Genomic DNA, 19,842 nt, shown 5'->3' on the forward strand with positions numbered 1-19,842 from the left:
TTTGGAGCCAGATAATAAGTGGGCATTGGCATCGCTGGATGCAGCCAAAGCTTTTGACTCCCTCGAGTGGTCCTTTCTGTTTGCATGTTTGCGGAAGTATGGTTTTGGGGACAGATTTCTGAAAGGGATAGGAACATTATATACGAAACCTAGGGCACGTATGATAGTGAATGGCTCAATATCCGAGCCTTTTTCTTTACATAGAGGGACTCGCCAGGGGTGCCCTCTCTCCCCTGCTCTATTTGCATTGGCAATAGAGGCTCTGGCAATACAGATGAGATCCTCCAGCGACATCAAGGGGATACGCATTGCAGATCGGGTAGATATTATTGGCCTCTATGCTGATGATATGGTGGTATTTATGGATCAAACAGAGGATACGCTACCAAAAGTAATAACAATTATAGACAAATTTAGCAAATTCTCTGGTCTTTATATAAATTGGGATAAGTCTGCCCTGATGCCTCTTTCTCATGTCCCAATGTTGCGTCTCGGGACTCTCTCGGCGTTACCCATTGTCTCTAATTTCAAATATCTAGGAATACATATGTCTCAACATAGTAGATTTGATTTACAATTTAACATTTACCCATTAATTGATCTGGTAAAATCTAAATTTAATACTTGGGATAAACTCCCTCTCTCTGTGGCTGGCCGCATTAATTTGATCAAAATGATACTGCTTCCCAAGTTAAACTACTGCCTTCAACATAGTGCTGTCCCAATACCTAAATCCCTCTTTGCGACTCTAAATTCCCTAACCACGTCTTTTATATGGGGGAAAAGTAGGCCTAAACTTAGGTTATCTACTCTACAGAGACCGAGACGGGGGGGAGGAGCGGCTTTGCCAGACTTCTACTTATATTATCTAGCCGGGCAGGTTAAAATGATAAATAAGTGGATGCCCAATAATTCTAATCCTCTTCCTAATTCAGAGAGTCATCTGCTTTACTCTGCTAGGATCGATTGTCCACTGGGGTTTTTGGAGATGGAGAGGGTCGGTGTTCCCCGTTTGCTTCCTTTGCTTCGGTTGGCAAGATCAATATGGAGTCAAATAAAAAAAATAACCAAATTTGTTGATATAGTGGCTGAAATGCCACTGTGGAATAACAGTTATTTCCCGGGATTATTGGGCCACCCATCCACGGAATTTTGGATATCACACGGTGTTCTCTCAGTAGGAAATGTACACAACCAGGGTTTTTTTACCTCCTTTGAACAATTATAAAATACTTATAACATCCCAAGATCCCAGTTTTTCCGCTATCTGCAGTTGAGATCAGCCTTTCAATCACACATGCGAAATGTGGGTACGGGTCGAGCCATTTCATCTCTTCCACTGATAGGTATTCTCAATTCACAAGGCCCTCAAGGACTTATCTCCTCTTTATACACTTATCTATTATCCATAGGAGAGGGGTCTACTATAGATTCTATTAAGAAAAGGTGGGAGGGGCTTCTTCCGGATACGCTGGGGGAAGAATGGGAAGACATTTTGGAATCTCCAACTAAGGTTTCCCCATTAATTAACAATAGGATGACTCAGCTGTACATAATATATCAATCCTATCTGACCCCGACTCGTCTTTTCAAGATGGGACGTCTCCATTCGTCAGATTGTCTGAGATGTCACTTAAGTGATGCGGATTTTATTCATATGATATGGAGATGTCCCATTATCTCTCATTATTGGAAAGAGGTGACAACATTGTTGACATCCTTGCTGTTGATCCCTGTCCCACTTGAGCCATTGACCTGCTTATTTGGGGTGTGGGATGCAGGAGTTTGGGACCACCACACTGGGATTTTTTTGCGAGAGACACTGTTCCTGGCGCGAAAAGTACTGGCGCTGAGATGGATGGGTGGTTCTTGCCCATCTCTTAGAGCTTGGGTGGATTTAGTGAACTCAATTATCCCGTATGAACGGACACTATATCAGAATAGAGGATGTCCAGATAAATTTGAGAAAATATGGGGTAAATGGAATTCCTCTCATCTTACTCTATAACCTATAATACTCTAATATATACATAGGAAGTGAGGCCTGTGGTTTTGGAGACATTACTTACAGGGTGAAATCTATACGGAACTTTCTTTTGGCGGCGTTCTTTTAGTTCTTTTCGTTCTTTTAGTAGTTGAGGTAGTTAAGGTTTTACAATAAGATACTTGTGATTGACATGCACTGTTTATTACTTTTGTAATACTACGCATTGTAACGATTCACATTGTATATCATAATGGATAATGATAGAATCAAATGCAAATGTGTGTATTGTATGATTTATTCTGCAATTAATAAACGAATTAAAAAAAAAAATAAAGTATGTTAGAAAGATTGCTTCACTTTGCTGTTTAAATATTTAGAAAAATGAAATTCCAAATACACACTTTACAGGGTTGTCCACCTCTGTGTCATCAAGTTCTGAAATACTGTATTCCCATTAAAAACATACAAATAAAAACGGATAGAAATGTTCCAGCTTGTGGTCAAATTTTTAGAGTAATCTTTATTCAATCAATTAACACATAGTGGATGATTAAATATCTACCTTTCTTTAAACCCCCATATGAAAATCTTCTATAATTTAGGTAGCTTTCAAGCAACAAGCGCTTGTTCTGGTTAGACAATGGTACCGGAGAGTTGGCAGTGTGCAGTTTGCATGAATAAACAACAGGCAGGACTGGGCAAGAACCTTGTTCTGTACATGTAGTCTGTAGTTCGTTAAGGGCGGTATTGTGTATTTGTTTGTACCATACTATTACAATATAATCTTTTGTACCCTTCCTGTAAATTACACACTGGTCATGATTCTACATTAGGTGTGTAAACTGTTGCCATGCACCAAGATTAAAAAGGTATTGCACCCCTTTCTGTGACTGAGTCGCTTACATCTGGTATTGCAGCTTGGCTTAGGCCGGGTTCACACTTACGTACTGGGGCTTTGTGGAAGGCTGCATACGTCCTCCGTTAAGACCCACTTTCTTCCGCATACTTCTGCATGCATCCTGCATACCTATCTTTAATATTGGGTACGCAGGAGATGCGGATGTATGCGGAAGCGTCGTTTTGACGTGCCCGCCGTCCGCACAAAAGGCAACTTGCTGTGTTCCCGTGCGGTTGGCGGGCTCGTCAAAACAATGCATCCACATACATCCGCATATCCTGCGTACCCAATGTTAAAGATAGGTACTCAAGACGCATGCTGAAGTATGCGGAAGTAGGCGTGGCTTAGCGGAGGAAGTACACAGCCCTCCGCAAAGCCCCGGTACGCTAATGTGAACTTAGCCTTACTCCAACTGCAAGAGAGTGCTGTTCATAGGCAAAATATAATAAAAACATACATGCCCTGGCATTTGAAATCACACAGGCCCATGCTGTCCCCGTCCCAAGCACCAGATAGATTATATTACCCTGGATGGAGGAAGGCACGACCATTATTTCTAATGATACCCGTGGCCTGCTGGAGTAAGTGACGGAGTCACAACTCTTAACAGTATCGGTGTCCTGAGAAGACCAATTCTGTTAACAACGTAGCAGACAAGGCGGCCCACGACCAGACAAGCCCTTCTGGCATTTGCCAGTATTGGCAGATGGCCAGTCCAGCCCTGACCACAGGTGTTGGCTTTTTACTCTGTTTCCACTAGTAATGGCCCTTCCAGCAAAGATGGCACATTATGAGGTAGCTTAAAGGAGACAACTGCTATTAAATCACCTTCAGTATCTCCTAAAAATACTCTCCTCATACAGCGGTGCGGTTTCTGCAATGTGGCAGGTCACGTAATATTGTTGTCACACAGTGCAGCAGCCTTGCAGTGTTCTCACAAAAGCAGACATCTGCTGTGATGGAATAGTAAAGGTCAGCGGCGTAACTAGAGTCCAATGGGTGTAAAATTTTGACCTTGGTCCCCACCTGAACATTGAACAGATCTATCAGGCCTCATAGCATTCTAGATTCTATACAGTAAATACCAACAAAAATGAGCAGCTACGGAAAACATTCAAGAGACGCACTCTAGGATAAATCTGAAAACCAACATGAGTAAAAAAAAGAGTGCAAACTGGGTTCCATAAAAAATAACATTTTATTTAGATATCATAAAAGTATATGGATATGAAATATATATATATATATATATATATATATATATATATATATATATATATATATATATATATATATATATATATATAATATATAAAACACAAACATAGTGTTCCTGAAAGTGGTCCTGGTGCACATGTACAATATACCCAATGTAATTTTTTGGGGGAAACAACACTAACAAGGTGAAGACCCTATTATAAATACCCCTAGTCAGGGAGCATAGTGCTATGACTATTACTAAATGATTTACTGAAAAAGAGAAGATATGTGAATATTTACACTTAGATGGGATGTCAATACAAGAGGGTAGAGTACATGTGTCCTGGCCCACAAGCCCCAACGCACAGTTCACCCAAGGCGTCGTCCATTCTGAACCTTCATGGTGGGCTGAATGGCTGGTGTACTGTGAAGGAAGCCACATAAGCAAACAACCAATGAATATACTAAATATACATTTCAACACGCCATATCTAATATATAAAGCTGAATGTGTGTGTATGTATGTGTGTATGTCCGGGATTGGCATCTGCACCGTTGCAGCTACAGCCACAAAATTTTTCACAGTCATACTTCTGGACCCCGAGAGTGTCACAGCCCATGTTGTGAGGCAAAATTTTAACCCCGCGCGTTCCAATTCACCAAACAATTTTGCCCCTATCTACATAATGGGAAAAAGTGAAAGGAAAAGTGTTGGAGGCAAATTGACACCTGCCAGATGTGAACAAGGGGGACTTAAAGAATGAGAGCAATGGCGCCAAAGAGTATATACCGTACAGTTGCTAAGGTGGGGCCCCCGTCATGGGATACTCACCACACACCGGGATATGAACACACACACACAAAATGCACCACACTCTACCATGTGCTTGAACACATATACCACCCTCAGCACACATTTCACCACACATACACCAACCTCGCCACATAAAAATTGAAACACAACAGTCGCCACTCAAAACTCGCCACTCGCAAAACTCACCTCATGGAAAACTTGCCACATGCAAAACTTGCACACGCGGAAAAATTGCCACATGCACAAAAGTTGCAACACGTGCAAAAGTTGCCTCACACAAAACTTGCACATACTCAAAATGCACCACACATAAAACTCGCCACGTGCAAAACTCGCCATGCGCAAAACTTGCTGCACACAACTTGCTACACTAACCTTTCACGTGCAACTCGACACACAAAAAGTTGCTACACGCATGTCGCCACACAAAACTCATCTCACAAAAGTCGCTACATGCATGTCGCCACAGGCAACTCCCCACACACAACTTGACACATGGAACTCGCACTAAAACACACACAAGTCTGGTATTATCCTTCAAAAATAAAAATCTGATTAATAAGCAGACAAACTACAAGAGCCAACAAATGTACCATATAGGAAATACGGCAGCTGTCAGTCACATGACCTGTCTATTATGTGTATGTGTGAGCTAATATATACTGCCAGGGGAGGGCTTTCTGTTGGCTGGGGATTTATCAGGCTGCCAATAGCAACCAATCACAGCTCAGCTTCTATTTTGCTACAGTTAATTAATCTGAGCTCTGATAATATAGGCAACAAAGGACATTCTCAGTATAACAAAGCTTGTGTGAGGTAATAGCATGTCAGTTAGGGTGTGTTGGTGGAAAGGCTGATGTCAGTCACATTACCTCTATGTGAGACGATATAGAAACTGCCAGTTACAGACTATTTTTATCACAATAATGCCTCATAAGAAAAAGAATTCCATGGCACGAATGTCAGCTGATGCGAAAAGAAAAGCTGCATTACGGGCCAATAAAAAATGCGAAGACCGAGAAACAAGGCTGACACACATGAGAACAGCGGCTGCTTCCTCAAGAGCCAATGAACTCTCTGAGCAGAGGGAAGCGAGGCTTGCAGGCAAAAGAACAAGAGCTGCTTCCTCAAGGGCCAATGAACTTTCTGAGGACAGGGAAGCGAGGCTTGCAGACATGAAAACAAGAGCTGCTTCCTCAAGAGCCAATGAACTTTCTGAGGAGAGGAAAGCGAGGCTTGCAGACAAGCGAACAAGAGCTGCTTCCTCAAGAGCCAATGAACTTAGTTTTTGCCTTTTAATAATTACATTTCTATCTATTTGTTTTGTGGTTTTTGCTTGCAGAATAAATTTTTGTTAACACATTCTATCTTGCTAACAGCAGTTATTAACCCGGGCGAAGCAGGGTAGTACAGCTAGTATGACTATAAAGTCTGTATAAGGCCATGTTCACGTTATCAGTACTTGGTCAGTATTTTACCTCAGTACTTGTAAGCCAAAATCAGGAGTGGAACAATCAGAGTATAATAGAAAAACTTCACCACTTCTATATTTATCACCCACTCCTGGTTTTGGCTAACAAATACCGAGGTAAAATACTAACTAAATAGTGATCGTGTGAACGTGGCCTACTACAAAGTCTAAATGAGAGGTTCCTGTTCTGGCTTGGGGTCTGGAACACAGGCAGGTTGTGTATACTGTAGAGGAAGATCTGCTTCAGGATTCCTTAGGACCATGTAGTATTAAATGTGCTTGGCAGCAATGTCCTGGGTTCTATTAAAAGTTTTGGCAGCCATAAAAAAAACTTTACAGTTTATCTTCTTGTCTAGACCAGGATGAGTGGCACATTGCAGTTAGTAGTGAGAAGTTTTCCTTTTACTACAGATAAAGGAATGAACAATTCAGATTGCCACAGTTCCTAAAATTTTACTGCCGGTGGCTACATTTTAGTGTTCTTTTTGTGTTTTTGGAGTCCATAGTATCTTTTTATAAACAAAAAAACTCCTGTTTTTTGGATTGGTTAAACATGTTCTTAAAAGGGATTTTCGATCTAAGAAGACAAGGTAGCAGACTGCCGAATTGTGCACACTGCCACGATTCCCCTGTATTCCCCTTTCGCGTGGAAGACTACAAATAAGTAAAAAAATTTTCTCTTGAAACAGATAAAACTAGTTGGCACATGGCAGCAAATCACATGCATGCAGTCACGTGACCACCCACACGTATGAGGAATACAGAGGAATCATGACAGTGTGTGGGTTGCACACCGGCCGTCACAATTTTGCAGTCACTTTGTAATTGCAGACCTTTCTTCTAAGACTGGAAAACCCATTCAATTACAAATTTATGGATTACCCCTATGTACTTTATACTTTTATAGCTTATCTTTTTTCCCAAACAAAGCTATAACCCAAAGTTGCTAAAAAAGCCTAACTACACGTCAAGTGCTATATTGTTGGCAACCACTGTAGTCTGGTGATCTGCTTGTGTGATGTGTATGTATAGATGTTTGTGGATGATTCTTATTCCAGGCTTACTTGAGGATATGTCCACAAGCAGCAGATATGCTGCAGACATTACTGCCGCACATGATTTGTGAATGTGGCTGTTTCTGGAACCTTTCCATGGATTTGCTATCCCATACCACTACAATGCTCGAATACATGCTAACTGATTGTGGGGGTACAAGGATGTAAAATGGTGGTTCAGGGCAATGACCAATCTGCGTATAAGCATTAAATCTTTTCTGTTCTTCATTGCAGGTGGACAGAATAGTGCACCATGGGAGCTGTGGTTGTGGATGACAATCCGTCCAAAGTGAAGGCGCCGGATGGTGGTTGGGGATGGGCCGTGCTTTTTGGTTGTTTTGTCATCACTGGATTCTCCTACGCTTTCCCTAAAGCAGTCAGTGTATTTTTCAAGGAGCTAATCAGGGAGTTTGGCATTGGTTACAGTGACACAGCATGGATCTCCTCTATCCTACTAGCTATGCTTTATGGAACAGGTAAGCATTCTTCATGCTCTATAACTTCCACTTAGAGAAAGTTTACAAAAAAAAGTATTTAATCAAAGTGGCCAACCCAATTCCTTCTTGATGTGTGGTGTAGATTTACACCACATGATATTTGCCAGTATATAGAAAGGACTCGGGAGCTGTGCCTGGTGCTGGCTGTGTTAGGCAGTTGGCTTCTGTTTCTACCAGTACCATCAGAACTAGCTTCTGCTGCTGTTCTTTAACCACTTAAATGCCACTGTGAATCTGAGAGCAACATTTCAGTGAAGACATTGCGTCATGCAACTATTTCGCCACCTATCAGATCTCACCCATTCCCCCTCTATAATGCGATCGTGGGGTGCTGATGATTGTCAAGGCAGTTGGGGGCTTTCTGAAGGACCTAGTAACTGCCATCTTTACACTCCTATGAAGCATAGGCTAGGCTTATGTTTCATATGAAACATAACATATTGTCTGTTTGTTTTTTGCTCTCTATATTGCAATACTGAACAGTGTATAGAACAAGCAATTCAATTATTGCAGGTTAAAAAAATAAAATAAAAATGAACGAAAATGTTTCCAAAAACGTAAAAAGAAGAAAAAAACTTTTGAACCATCCTCTTCTTCCCAGGTTGAAAAATAAAGCAAAAACCCCAAAACATTTGATGTCTCCGCATCCATAAAAGTCCAAGTAACTCCAGAATTGCCATTTTTCTGGCAGAGCACCAAAAAAGATGATTTAAAAGAAAACAACAGCAAAAAATAGATCCAAGTGCTAACAATCTATGGGAAACTAATCATAATGGTTAGGTTCAGTTTTGCATCCGTTCGTCACTGGATTTGTTATGCGTGACCTGAGTGGGACATGTGAACAGAGCCTGAGTGGGACATGTGAAATCCTTGTAAGGCCGTGATCATTATTGTGTAATTAAAATATTTGCCTTTATTTTTTTTGTAGTTTTGCTATGTATTGTTTGCTAAACTAAAAATACAGAATATGACACAACTGCAACACAGCAGAAAGCTGGCTCTTTTGCATTGAAGACTTGAATTAATTGGTTATGTCATTCATTTCCACCAGTGATTCTTATGTGTTACTGCCGAGCAGGGAAGAACATTAAGGAACATAAAGGGAAAAACATGGCATGGAAAAACATGTTAGGATAGACATGTCAGCTTTATTGACTTGCGCTATTATTTTGAGTCATTTATATATGACAACCTCAACCTTGACATGGTGCAGATGGCTAGTATGTCAGGAGTTACCTTTCTACTATCACTTTCTGGCTGGAAAATCTTATCCATTCTCTGGATGAGACACTGTCTCTGTAATACTACAGATGATTGTACATGTTCCATTATAGATTCCTAAAAACCTCAGTATATCCGTGGAGGTACAGTGTGAGCCCATGTTTTGCAGGTCTAGATACACCCATAGAGACTATGTATGAGTCCTTGGACTGAGATTCCAGGATGTTATTGTTAATTGTGAGGACAATGACATCTACTCGGTGTAAACGTACAGCATGCTTTCAAGAGCACATCAATTCCTGATGCTAAGGAAAAACAATGTTTTGGGAAGCTCAGATACCCAGATACATTAGACAGGAAGCGGTATTTGCATGTTGAGCTGTCTTTCTTTGTCTGGATTATATTTTTTCCAAACAATTTTGTGTTCCTGCCAGGAGCACAGTCATTCTCTCAGTTGTATGTGATTTCTCTTCCCGAGCCGGATAAGCCAGACCAGGATAAGGACGGTGTAATCCAGCCTAGTGTTGTATCTAGCTGCTGAGTGAAGACAGGCTAATGGTCCAGCTGGACTGGCAACCTGTCACTTATTTACATGGGATCAGTCTTTTATGATGGAGGTCTCATTTTATTTCCTGATTTCATTTAAAGAGAACCTGACATCTAAAAAATGGTATCTGATTTGCAAGCAAAAGGAGCTCATTAGCTTGGGATACATTTTTGTGGGAACAATTTCAGTAAGATTTACTTAATGTTCATTAAAATCCCTGGTGTTTGTATTATTTTTTATTATTATAGCGCCATTTATTCGATGGCGCTTTACATGTGAAAAGGGGTAGACATATTAAAAAACAAATAGAATAATCTTAATCAATACAAGTCACGACTGGTACAGGAGGAGACAGGACCCTGCCCGTGAGGGCTCACAATCTACAAGGAATGAGTGAGGATACAATAGGTGAGGGTAGAGCTGGTCGTGCAGTGGTTTTGTGGATCGGTGGTTACTACAGGTAGAAGACTTGTCGAAAGAGGTGGATCTTCAAGTTCCTTTTGAAGGTTTCCACGGTAGGCGAGAGACTGATATGTTGTGATAGAGAGTTCCAGAGGAGTATCGGGAGACAAGGTCACAGATGTATGGAGGAGACAGGTTGTGGATGGCTTTGGATGCCATGGTTAGGGTTTTGATTGACAGAGAGGCGAGGCCAGGGAATAGCGAGGGGACAGGTGGATTCGGGCAGCAGTGTTAGAAAGAAGGCCACAGAGCAGGAAATTGCAGTTGTCAAGGCGAGAGATGATGAGGGCATGCACTAGAGTTTTAGCAGATTCTAGGTTGAGGAATGTACGGATCCGGGAGATGTTTTTGAGGTGAAGTCGGCAGAAAGTGGAAAGGGCTTGGATATGTGGTTTGAAGGAGAGATCAGAGTCAAGGATTACCCCGAGGCAGTGAGCTTGTCGGATTGGGGAGAGTGAGTAGCTATTTACTTTAATGGATAGGTCTGTTGGAGGAGTCGAGTGAGATGGGGGAAAGATGATGAATTCTGTTTTGTCCATGTTAAGTTTTAGAAATCTAGCGGAGAAAAAGGATGAAATAGCCAGACAGACTAGTTAGTAGGGAGGTGATATCTGGTCCAGAGAGGTAGATCTGTGTGTCATCAGCATAGAGGTGATACTGCAGGCCGAAGGTGTAAATGGAGAAGAGCAGAGGCCCTAGGACTGAACCTTTCGGGGCTCTGACAGATAGGGGGCGAGGTGAGGAGGTGGTGTGTGAGTGGCAGACACTGAATGTCCGGTTTGTTAGTTATGACGCGATCCAAGATAGGGCCAAGTCTCTGATGCCAAGAGATGAGAGGGTCTGTAGTAATAGGGAGTGGTCCACTGTTGTCAAAGGCAGAAGACAAGTCCAGGAGAAGGAGGACAGAGTAGTGTTGCTTGACTTTGGCAGTCAGTAGGTCATTGGTGACTTTAGTTAGGGCAGTTTCAGTGTCGTGATGCGGTCACAAGCCAGATTATAAGCGATCGAAGAAGGAGCAGGAAGAGAGGTTTGAAATGGACATGTTATACCAGTAGTTTTGAGGCAAAGGGGAGAAGTGATGTGGGGCGATAGCTAGATGCAGAGGATGGGTCAACAGAGGGCTTTTTGAGGATGGGTGTGATTGAGGCATGTTTGAAGCATGATAGGAAAACACCAGTTATTGAGAGGTTGAAGAGATGGGTTAGAGTTGGGATGAAGACTGTCGTGAGGTATGGGATGAAGTGGGATGGGATCAGGTCAAGTGCACAGGTGGTGAGATGTGATCTTGAGAGTAGGACAGAAAGTTGGTCTTCTATAATGGTGGAGAAGCTAGTTTTAGAGAAGGAGGGCTGAGTAGTTTGGAAGAGGTGTTGTGGGGTTGTAGGCCAAAGCTTTCTCTGATGTTATCAATCTTCTGTTTGAAGAATGAGACAGTCTTCAGCTGAGTGAGATGAGTGGAGAGGGAGGATGTGCTGGGGGACAGAGGAGAGAATTGAAGGTGTTGAATAGCTGTTTAGGGTTGTGAGACAGGGATGATATGAGAGAAGAGAAGTAGGTTTGTTTTGCTGCAGTGAATGTGGCCTTGTCAGTAGTGAGGGACTATTTGAATGTGATGCAGTGCTCAATGGAGTAGGATCTTTTCCATCTCCACTCCAACCCTGGAAGCCTGCCTCAGTTCTTTGGTAAGGCTGATGTGACAGGGTTGTCTGTTGATTTTGCGACCTTTAGTATATGTGAGAGGGGCGACCAGTTAAAGAGCTGCAGCTATTGTGGTGTTATATAAAGCGGCAGCAGGAACTTGTGATGTCTGTAAGAGGGAGAAGGGATTCAGAGAGTGAGTGTAGATTGAGGTGTTTAAGATTTCTGTGAGTGTGTGCAAGTTTGTGGGGTGCGGATTGTGGACCTGGAGAGGAGAGGGAAGAGAATGTAAGCAGGTTGTGGTTAGAAAGAGGTAGCGGTGAGTTAGAGAAGTTAGATTGGGAGCAGAGGCAGGTGAAGATGAGGTCCAGTGTATGGTCATCGTTGTGAGTGGCTACAGAAGACCATTGAGCGAGGCCAAAGGAGGAAGTGAGAGAAGTTCAGTGGCAGCTGAAAGGGCAGTGTCAATGAAGATGTTGAAGTCACCCATGATTATAGTGGGAATGTCAGCGGAGAGGAAATGAAGTAGCCAGGTGGTGAAGTGGTCCAAGAAAGTGGTGGCTGGCCCTGGGGGGCGGTAAATTACAGCCAGTTGGAGGCTGGTGGGGTAGTAGATGTGCACATGAGATGTATGCACATGGGTCTAGTGTGCGGTCCTAATAGTCATTGACCGTCTTACCTGTATCATGGTGTATGCAGAGATAGCTGTCAATCAATAGTAATATCCGCTTTACTCGTAATAATAGTACCCGCTTTACTCGTGTACATACAAACACCAGGGATTTCATTGAATAAAATACAAGTTGGGGTATGTGCACACGTTAACTATTTGGGGCACAAATTTCTGCACTTTTTCTGGATCTCTTTGGCAGGAAAAATGCAGATCTTTTGGATTGTGTCTAAATCAGCAGCACACATAAATAAATCCACTCTACCCTGGTATCTCTCTGAAATCTGCAACATGTGCACAGGCCTTTATGCTGAATCTTTTCCAACAAAGGTTTGTTGTAAAAAATTCTGTATAAGTTGTATTTTATTCATTGAAATCCCTAGTGCTTGTATGCTTATTAGTGATAAGCAAGTGTTCTCGGATAAGGTGTTATCCAAGCACGTTCGTGTGCTAATTCAGAATCTTTAGGCTATGTGCACACGTTGTGGATTTTGATGCGTTTCCACAGTGTTTTTGGACGCGTGGAATTGCATCAAATCCGAAGTGTAGCACACAAGCAATGATAGTCAATGGGAAATTGACAATTGGTGTGCACATGCTGTGGAAAAAAGCACGGATTTGAAGCGTTGTCAATTCTTTTTGCAGATTTGCAGCTTTTCTGCACCCATTGACTTCCATTGATTCAGTCAAATCCGCAGCAAAACCGCAGGTTTAAAAAGATCTGCGGTTTTACTGCGGAATTGGGTGTGAGAAACACTGCAGATCGGGAGGAGGAAGAGTCTGTGGGCGGAGACTGTGTGTGTGGAGAAGATGAGCATGTTTGTGTGCGGGTGTTTGTGTCTGTGTGTGTGTGCAGGGGTCTGTACATACATATAGACATACTGTGCATACAGTACAGGCCAAATTTTTGGACACACCTTCTCATTTAAAGATTTTTCTATATTTTCATGACTATGAAAATTGTACATTCACACTGAAGGCATTAAAACTTCAGTTTTGTAGAATTATATACTTAACAAAAAAAGTGTGGAAAAACTGAAATTATGTGTTATATTCTAGGTTCTTCAAAGTAGCCACCTTTTGCTTTGATGACTGCTTTGCACACTCTTGGCATTCTCTTGATGAGCTTCAAGAGGTAGCTATCGGGAATAGTTTTCACTTCAAAGGTGTGCCGTCAGGTTTAATAAGTGGGATTTCTTGCCTTATAAATGGGGTTGGGACCATCAGTTGTGTTGTGCAGAAGTCTGGTGGATACACTGAATAGCCTGTTAGAATTTGTATTATGGCAAGAAAAAAAACAGCTAAGTAAAGAAAAACGAGTGACCAAAAAATTGGGAAAACTTTGAAAGTGTTCCCAAATGCAGTGGCAAAAACCATCAAGCGCTACAAAGAAACTGGCTCACATGAGGACCGCCCCAGGAAAGGAAGACCAAGAGTCACCTCTGCTTCTAAGGATAAGTTTATCCAAGTCACCAGCCTCAGAAATTGCAGGTTAACAGTAGCTCAGATTAAAGATCAGGTCAATGCCACACAGAGTTCTAGCAGCAGACACCTCTCTACAACAACTGAAAGAGGAGACTTTGTGCAGCTGGCCTTCATGGTAAAATAGCTGCTAGAAAACCACTGCTAAGGACAGGCAACAAGCAGAAGAGACTTGTTTGGGCTAAAGAACACAAGGAATGGACATTAGACCAGTGGAAATCTGTGCTTTGGTCTAATGAGTCCAAATTTGAGATCTTTGGTTCCAACCACTGTGTCTTTGTGCGACTCAGAAAAGATGAACAGATGGACTCTACATGCCTGCTTCACACCGTGAAGCATGGAGGAGGAGGAGGTGTGATGGTGTAGGGGTGCTTTGCTGGTGACACTATGGGGGAGTTATTCAAAATTGAAGGCATACTGAACCAGCATGGCTACCAAAGCATCTTGCAGCGGCATGCTATTCCATCTGGTTTGTGTTTAGTTGGACCATCATTTATTTTTCAACAAGACAATGACCCCAAACACACCTCCAGGCTGTGTAAGGGCTATTTGACCAAGAAGGAGAGTGATGGGGTGCTACGCCAGGTGACCTGGCCTCCACAGTCACCGGAGCTGAACCCAATCGAGATGGTTTGGGGTGAGTTGGACCGCTAAATGAAGGTAAAAGGGCCAACAAGTGCTAAGAATCTCTGGGAACTCCTTCAAGATTGATGGAAGACCATTCCCGGTGACTACCTCTTGAAGCTCACCAAGAGAATGCCAAGAGTGTGCAAAGCAGTCATCAAAGCAAAAGGTGGCTACTTTGAAGAACCTAGAATATAAGACATAATTTCAGTTGTTTCACACTTTTTTGTTAAGTACCGTATTTTTCGGACTATAAGACGCACCGGACCATAAGACGCACCCCAAATTTGGGGTGAAAATTGCAGAAAAAAAGATTTTTTATAAGATGGGGGTCCGTCTTATTGTCCGAATTTACAGTATCTTACCTGAGGGCTGGCGGTGGCAGAGCAGGGTCACAGGAGGCAAGGTGTCGGCAGAGGTGGGGTGATGCTGGGATGAGGAGGTGCTGGGATGAGGAGGTGCTGGGATCAGGAGGTGCTGGGATCAGGAGGTTCAGTGAGAGGTATGGCGTGAGAGGGGTCCCAGGCTTACCGTGCAGGCAATGCAGGCTTACCGTGGCGGCAGAGGTGCGGTGGCAGAGGTGCAGCGGCAGAGGAGGCGCAGTAAGCGGGGTCCCTTTCCCCGGTATGGTGATGCAGCAGCCCGGTAAGCAGCAGAGCCGGGTGAATCCTGTTGTTATCGGTGGGCGCGGCCATCTTCCTGAGGCTGCACGTGTGCAGATGAAGTGCTCTGCTTCCCGGGGCTTCAGGAAAATGGCCACGAGAGGCCGCACGTGCGCAGATGGAAGCAGAGCCCCGGGAAGCAGAGCGCTCCATCTGCGCACGCGCGGCCTCGGGAAAATGGCCGCCACCACCGATAACAACAGGATTCACCCGGCACTGCTGCATACCGGGCTGCTGCATCACCTCACTGGAGAAAGGGACCCCGCTTACTGCGCCTCCTCTGCCGCCACACCTCTGCCGCCGCACCTCTGCCGCTGCACCTCTGCCACCACACCTCTGCCACCGCACCTCTGCCGCCACGGTAAGCCTGCATTGCGACTATCAGACGCATCCCCCATTTTCCCCCCTTTTTTGGGGGGGAAAAAGTGCGTCTTGTAGTCCGAAAAATACGGTATATAATTCCACATGTGTTAATTCATAGTTTTGATGCCTTCAGTGTGAATGTACAATTTTCATAGTCATGAAAATGCAGAAAAACCTTTAAATGAGAAGGTGTGTCCAAACTTTTGGTCTGTACTGTACATACATATGCATATACAGTACATAATCACCACACAGCTAATCCCCGACTCCCTCAATCACCTGTAAAGAAATAAATAAATAAACTAACAGTATACTCCCTGTTCCGAAGATCCATGGGTATTAACCCCTTCCTAGGCTATAAACCTCAGCCCCCAGTCGCTGGCTTTCCCTCTCTGGCGCAGAAAATTGCGCAGGAGTCCACGCCATTTTTAAAAAACGTATTCTTTTGTTTTTTTAAATTAAACAGATATTGCGTTTAAGGCCGGGGTCACACTTGAGAGAAATTTGCACGAGTCTCCAAACTCAATACTCGGGACCGGAGTGTGCAGCTGCATGTATTTCTATGTCCGAATGCCGGTGGCAGTGTCGGGTACTGAGGTGTGAGACTCGTGCAAGTTTCTCGCAAGTGTGACCCCGGTTTAGTGCAGATTTTGTGTGTGTGTAACTGTTTATGTACCATTTTATTATGTTTATTACTAAACATCGGGCTTGGTATTTATCCATCTGTCTATTATCTATCTATTTATCTATCTATCTATTTATACCTTGTGCCAGTCATTACACTGGCTACCCATCCACTCCAGAATCCAGTACAAAACTACTACCCTCATCCACAAAGCACCACCCTACATCTCCTCTCTGGTCTCAGTCTACCACCCTACCCGTGCCCTCCGCTGCACTAATGACCTCAGGTTAGCATCCTCAATAATCAGAACCCCCCACTCCCGTCTCCAAGACTTTACACGTGCTGCGCCGATTCTTTGGAATGCACTATCTAGGTTAATACGATTAATCCCCAATCCCCACAGTTTTAAGTGTGCCCTAAAAACTCATTTGTTCAGACATGCATTAACCTAACGATCCCTGTGTGGCCTATTTAAAAAAAAAACCCCAAAAAAACACACAACATAATCAGGTTCCTCGCATCATGTTCTCATTCACTTTATGCAGTTAATAGCCCTCTGTGTCTGTACTGCTACATACTTAGGCAGGTAACTGGTTCATGCAGCTTTACATGAACACCTGAGCCTTACACTATGGCTGGTCCAAATAACTAAAGCAATTGTTACCATCCACCTCTCTTGTCTCCCCTTTTCCTCATAGTTTGTAAGCTTGCGAGCAGGGCCCTCATTCCTCCTGGTATCTGTTTTGAACTGTATTTCTGTTATGCTGTAATGTCTATTGTCTGTACAAGTCCCCTCCATAATTTGTAAAGCGCTGCGGAATATGTTGGCGCTATATAAATAAAAATTATTATTATTATTATTTATAGATATATCTATCATCTTTCTATCTATTTATCTATCTATCTGTCTATCTATCTATATCTGTGTGTGTAAACATTCTTCAATGGAGTATGTAAATGAAGAGGTTGGACAAGAAATGACAGCACAATTCTTTTTTGTGTTAAATAATAGATCTTTATTTAGCCTACAAAAACGCATACAAATCCGCATGGAAAAAAACTCATGAAAATCCGCATAAAAAACACATGAAATCCGCATAGATTTTTATCTGTGTTTTCTGCCAAGAGATGCAGAATCTGCACAGGAATTTTCACAGGCAAATCTGCAACATGTGCACATACCCTTAGGCCGGGGTCACACTAGAGAGGAATACGGATGTATGAGAGGCGCAAAAACTACGCATTGCACACGGACCAATGTTTCTCAATGGGGCAGCTCCTATCTGCCGTATATTTATCGGCCGTATTTTACGGGCTGAGAAAATCGCAGCATGCTGCGTTTGTCAGCGTATTGCGCAAAAAATCCACCAATCAAAGTCTATGGGGGCGAGAAAAATACATGGGGACCATGCGTGTGACTTGCGAGAAATGCGCACCGGTGTTCTATAGAGCTAGATAGCAGAAAAGCCGGTAATTCAATTGCCGGCTTTTGCTATCTCCTTATCAAACCCGACAGGATATGAGACATGGTTTACATACAGTAAACCATTTCATATCCCTTATTTTTTTACATATTCCTCGCTACTAATGTTAGAAGTGTCTGTGTGCAAAATTTGGGAGCTCTAGGTGTTAAAATAAAGGGTTAAATCACGGGAAAAAATGGCGTGGGCTCCCGCGCAATTTTCTCTGCCAGAGTGGGAAAGCCAGTGACTGAGGGCAGATATTAATAGCCTTGAGAGGGACCATGGTTATTGCCTTCCCCCCCCTGGCTAAAAACATCTGCCCCCAGCCACCCCAGAAAAGGCACTTCGGTAAGATGCGCCTATTCTGGCACTTAGCCACTCTATTCCCAGTCCCGAGTAGTGGTGGGATATGGGGTAATAAGGGGTTAATGTCACCTTGCTAATGTAAGGTGACATTAAGGCTGGTTAATAATGGAGCGGTGTCAATAAAACACCTATCCATTATTAATCCAATATTAATAAAGGGTTAAAAAAACACACACATTATGAAAAAAGTATTTTAATGAACTAAATACACATGATGTTGTAATAGCTTTATTATACGCTCAATCCAAATGATGACCCTTGTCGTCTGAAAAAAAAGCTAATGCAGCTGCCCCTGGCTGTAAAAACTGGGGAATGAATGGAATGCAGCTTTGGTGACTTGCGGTGCTGCGCCCCCTGGTGGCGTAAACTCATATGAACTCTATCGTGGGAAAATATCCTGAAAAATTCCCACGCTAGAGTTCATATTAGGTTATGCCAGCAGGGGGCGCACCACTGCAAGTCTAGGTAGCTACGTTCCCCTGCATTAGATTCATTCTCCAGTTTTTACAGCCAGGGGCAGCTGCATGCCATACGGATGACACACGGATAGTTTTTTGAGAAATAAATCTCATCCTCGCATTGAATACGGATCACTGTTCAGGAACTTTTCTGCGTATCTCGGCCGTACAAATCGGACCGTATTTTCCTACGCTAGGTGTGACGCCGGCCTTAGTGTGCTCAAAAAATACAGCTCTGGCAAAAATTAAGAGACCACCACACCAAAACCTTGTCATGGACAGCCCAATCTCCAGACCTGTACCCAATTGAAAACCTCTGGAATGTAATCAAGAGGAAGATGGATAGTCACAAGCCATCAAACAAACTGCTTAATCTATGGGGCAGCTCACATCGCTGTATTTTATTCTCAGGTGTATTCGACGTGCATGTAAAATCGCAGCATGGGGAAATTCAGTGAGAAATGTAAAGTCATACGGATGCCATACAGATACATAGGTGCGAGAAAATCTCATCATCACATTGCAAGCGCATTACACACGGATGACCATATGAAGAACATTGCTGCGACTCTCGGCAGGGAGACTCGGAATGATTTTTCATACGTTTAGTGTGACGCCGGCCTTACAGTTCAGATCGGAATGACCTTTGCAGGCTGTTATAATTGCCTTCACTACGATTGACCTATTGTTGCCATACTGGCAGGGCCGGCGTCAGCACCCGGCACAGCGGGCAAATGCCGGGGCCCTGGGGAGAGAGGGGGGCCCACTTAGCTGTCATAGATACAGCTGGGAGAGCAGAGCAGGAGATAACATGCTCTCTCCTCCCACAAAGTCACTGCTGGCTGCGTTCTCTTAACCCCTATGTGCCAGCTCTGACACAAGCATCTTCTCACTCAGTCAGTGCAGCCAGGCAGGCACACATAGGGGTTAACAGAAGGCAGCCTGTGTGACATTGTGGGCGGAGAGAGCACCTTCTCTGCTCTCCCCCCTGGCTGGCTGCAGACAGTGCTGAAGTTTATCAGGCAGATTCCGGAGGAGCTCCGTCCTACCAGTGCCTGAGTGCAAAGGTATCTTGTAGTTGTGGCTCAGTCTGCTGCTGTCTGTCTCCGCTGCCTAAAAATGTGGGTGATGTCTGGAGGAGCAGCTGGTGGGGTGCAGCCTGTAGCCGCCCAGCTCACCCAGAATACATGCATGCTGCACCAAACCTGCACCAGTGGGGTAGGAAGAAGCTTAACCCCTTCCCATCTGTATGAAGGTTATTGCTGAACCTTAAAGATAACAATCCGACCCGCATAAATGGTGTTAACCAGATGCCAGGAGGAAGGGGAGCTGCTGCCAT

At 43.5% G+C, this 19,842-nt stretch overlaps 1 protein-coding gene across 4 annotated transcripts in view; it reads left to right on the plus strand.

Moving 5' to 3' along the window:
• Nucleotides 1-19,842, plus strand: part of SLC16A3 (solute carrier family 16 member 3) — a 59,587-nt gene that overhangs the window by 27,267 nt on the left and 12,478 nt on the right. For all 4 annotated transcript variants that reach the window (XM_069752486.1, XM_069752488.1, XM_069752490.1 and 1 more), the window contains exon 2: nucleotides 7,660-7,901. In XM_069752486.1, coding sequence (XP_069608587.1) covers nucleotides 7,679-7,901 — 223 coding nt within the window. In that variant the 5' untranslated portion in view covers nucleotides 7,660-7,678. The remainder of the gene's footprint in view (nucleotides 1-7,659; nucleotides 7,902-19,842) is intronic.

Source organism: Ranitomeya imitator, chromosome 2 (assembly GCF_032444005.1).
Source record: "Ranitomeya imitator isolate aRanImi1 chromosome 2, aRanImi1.pri, whole genome shotgun sequence".
In the NCBI taxonomy this organism is placed as follows: domain Eukaryota; kingdom Metazoa; phylum Chordata; class Amphibia; order Anura; family Dendrobatidae; genus Ranitomeya; species Ranitomeya imitator.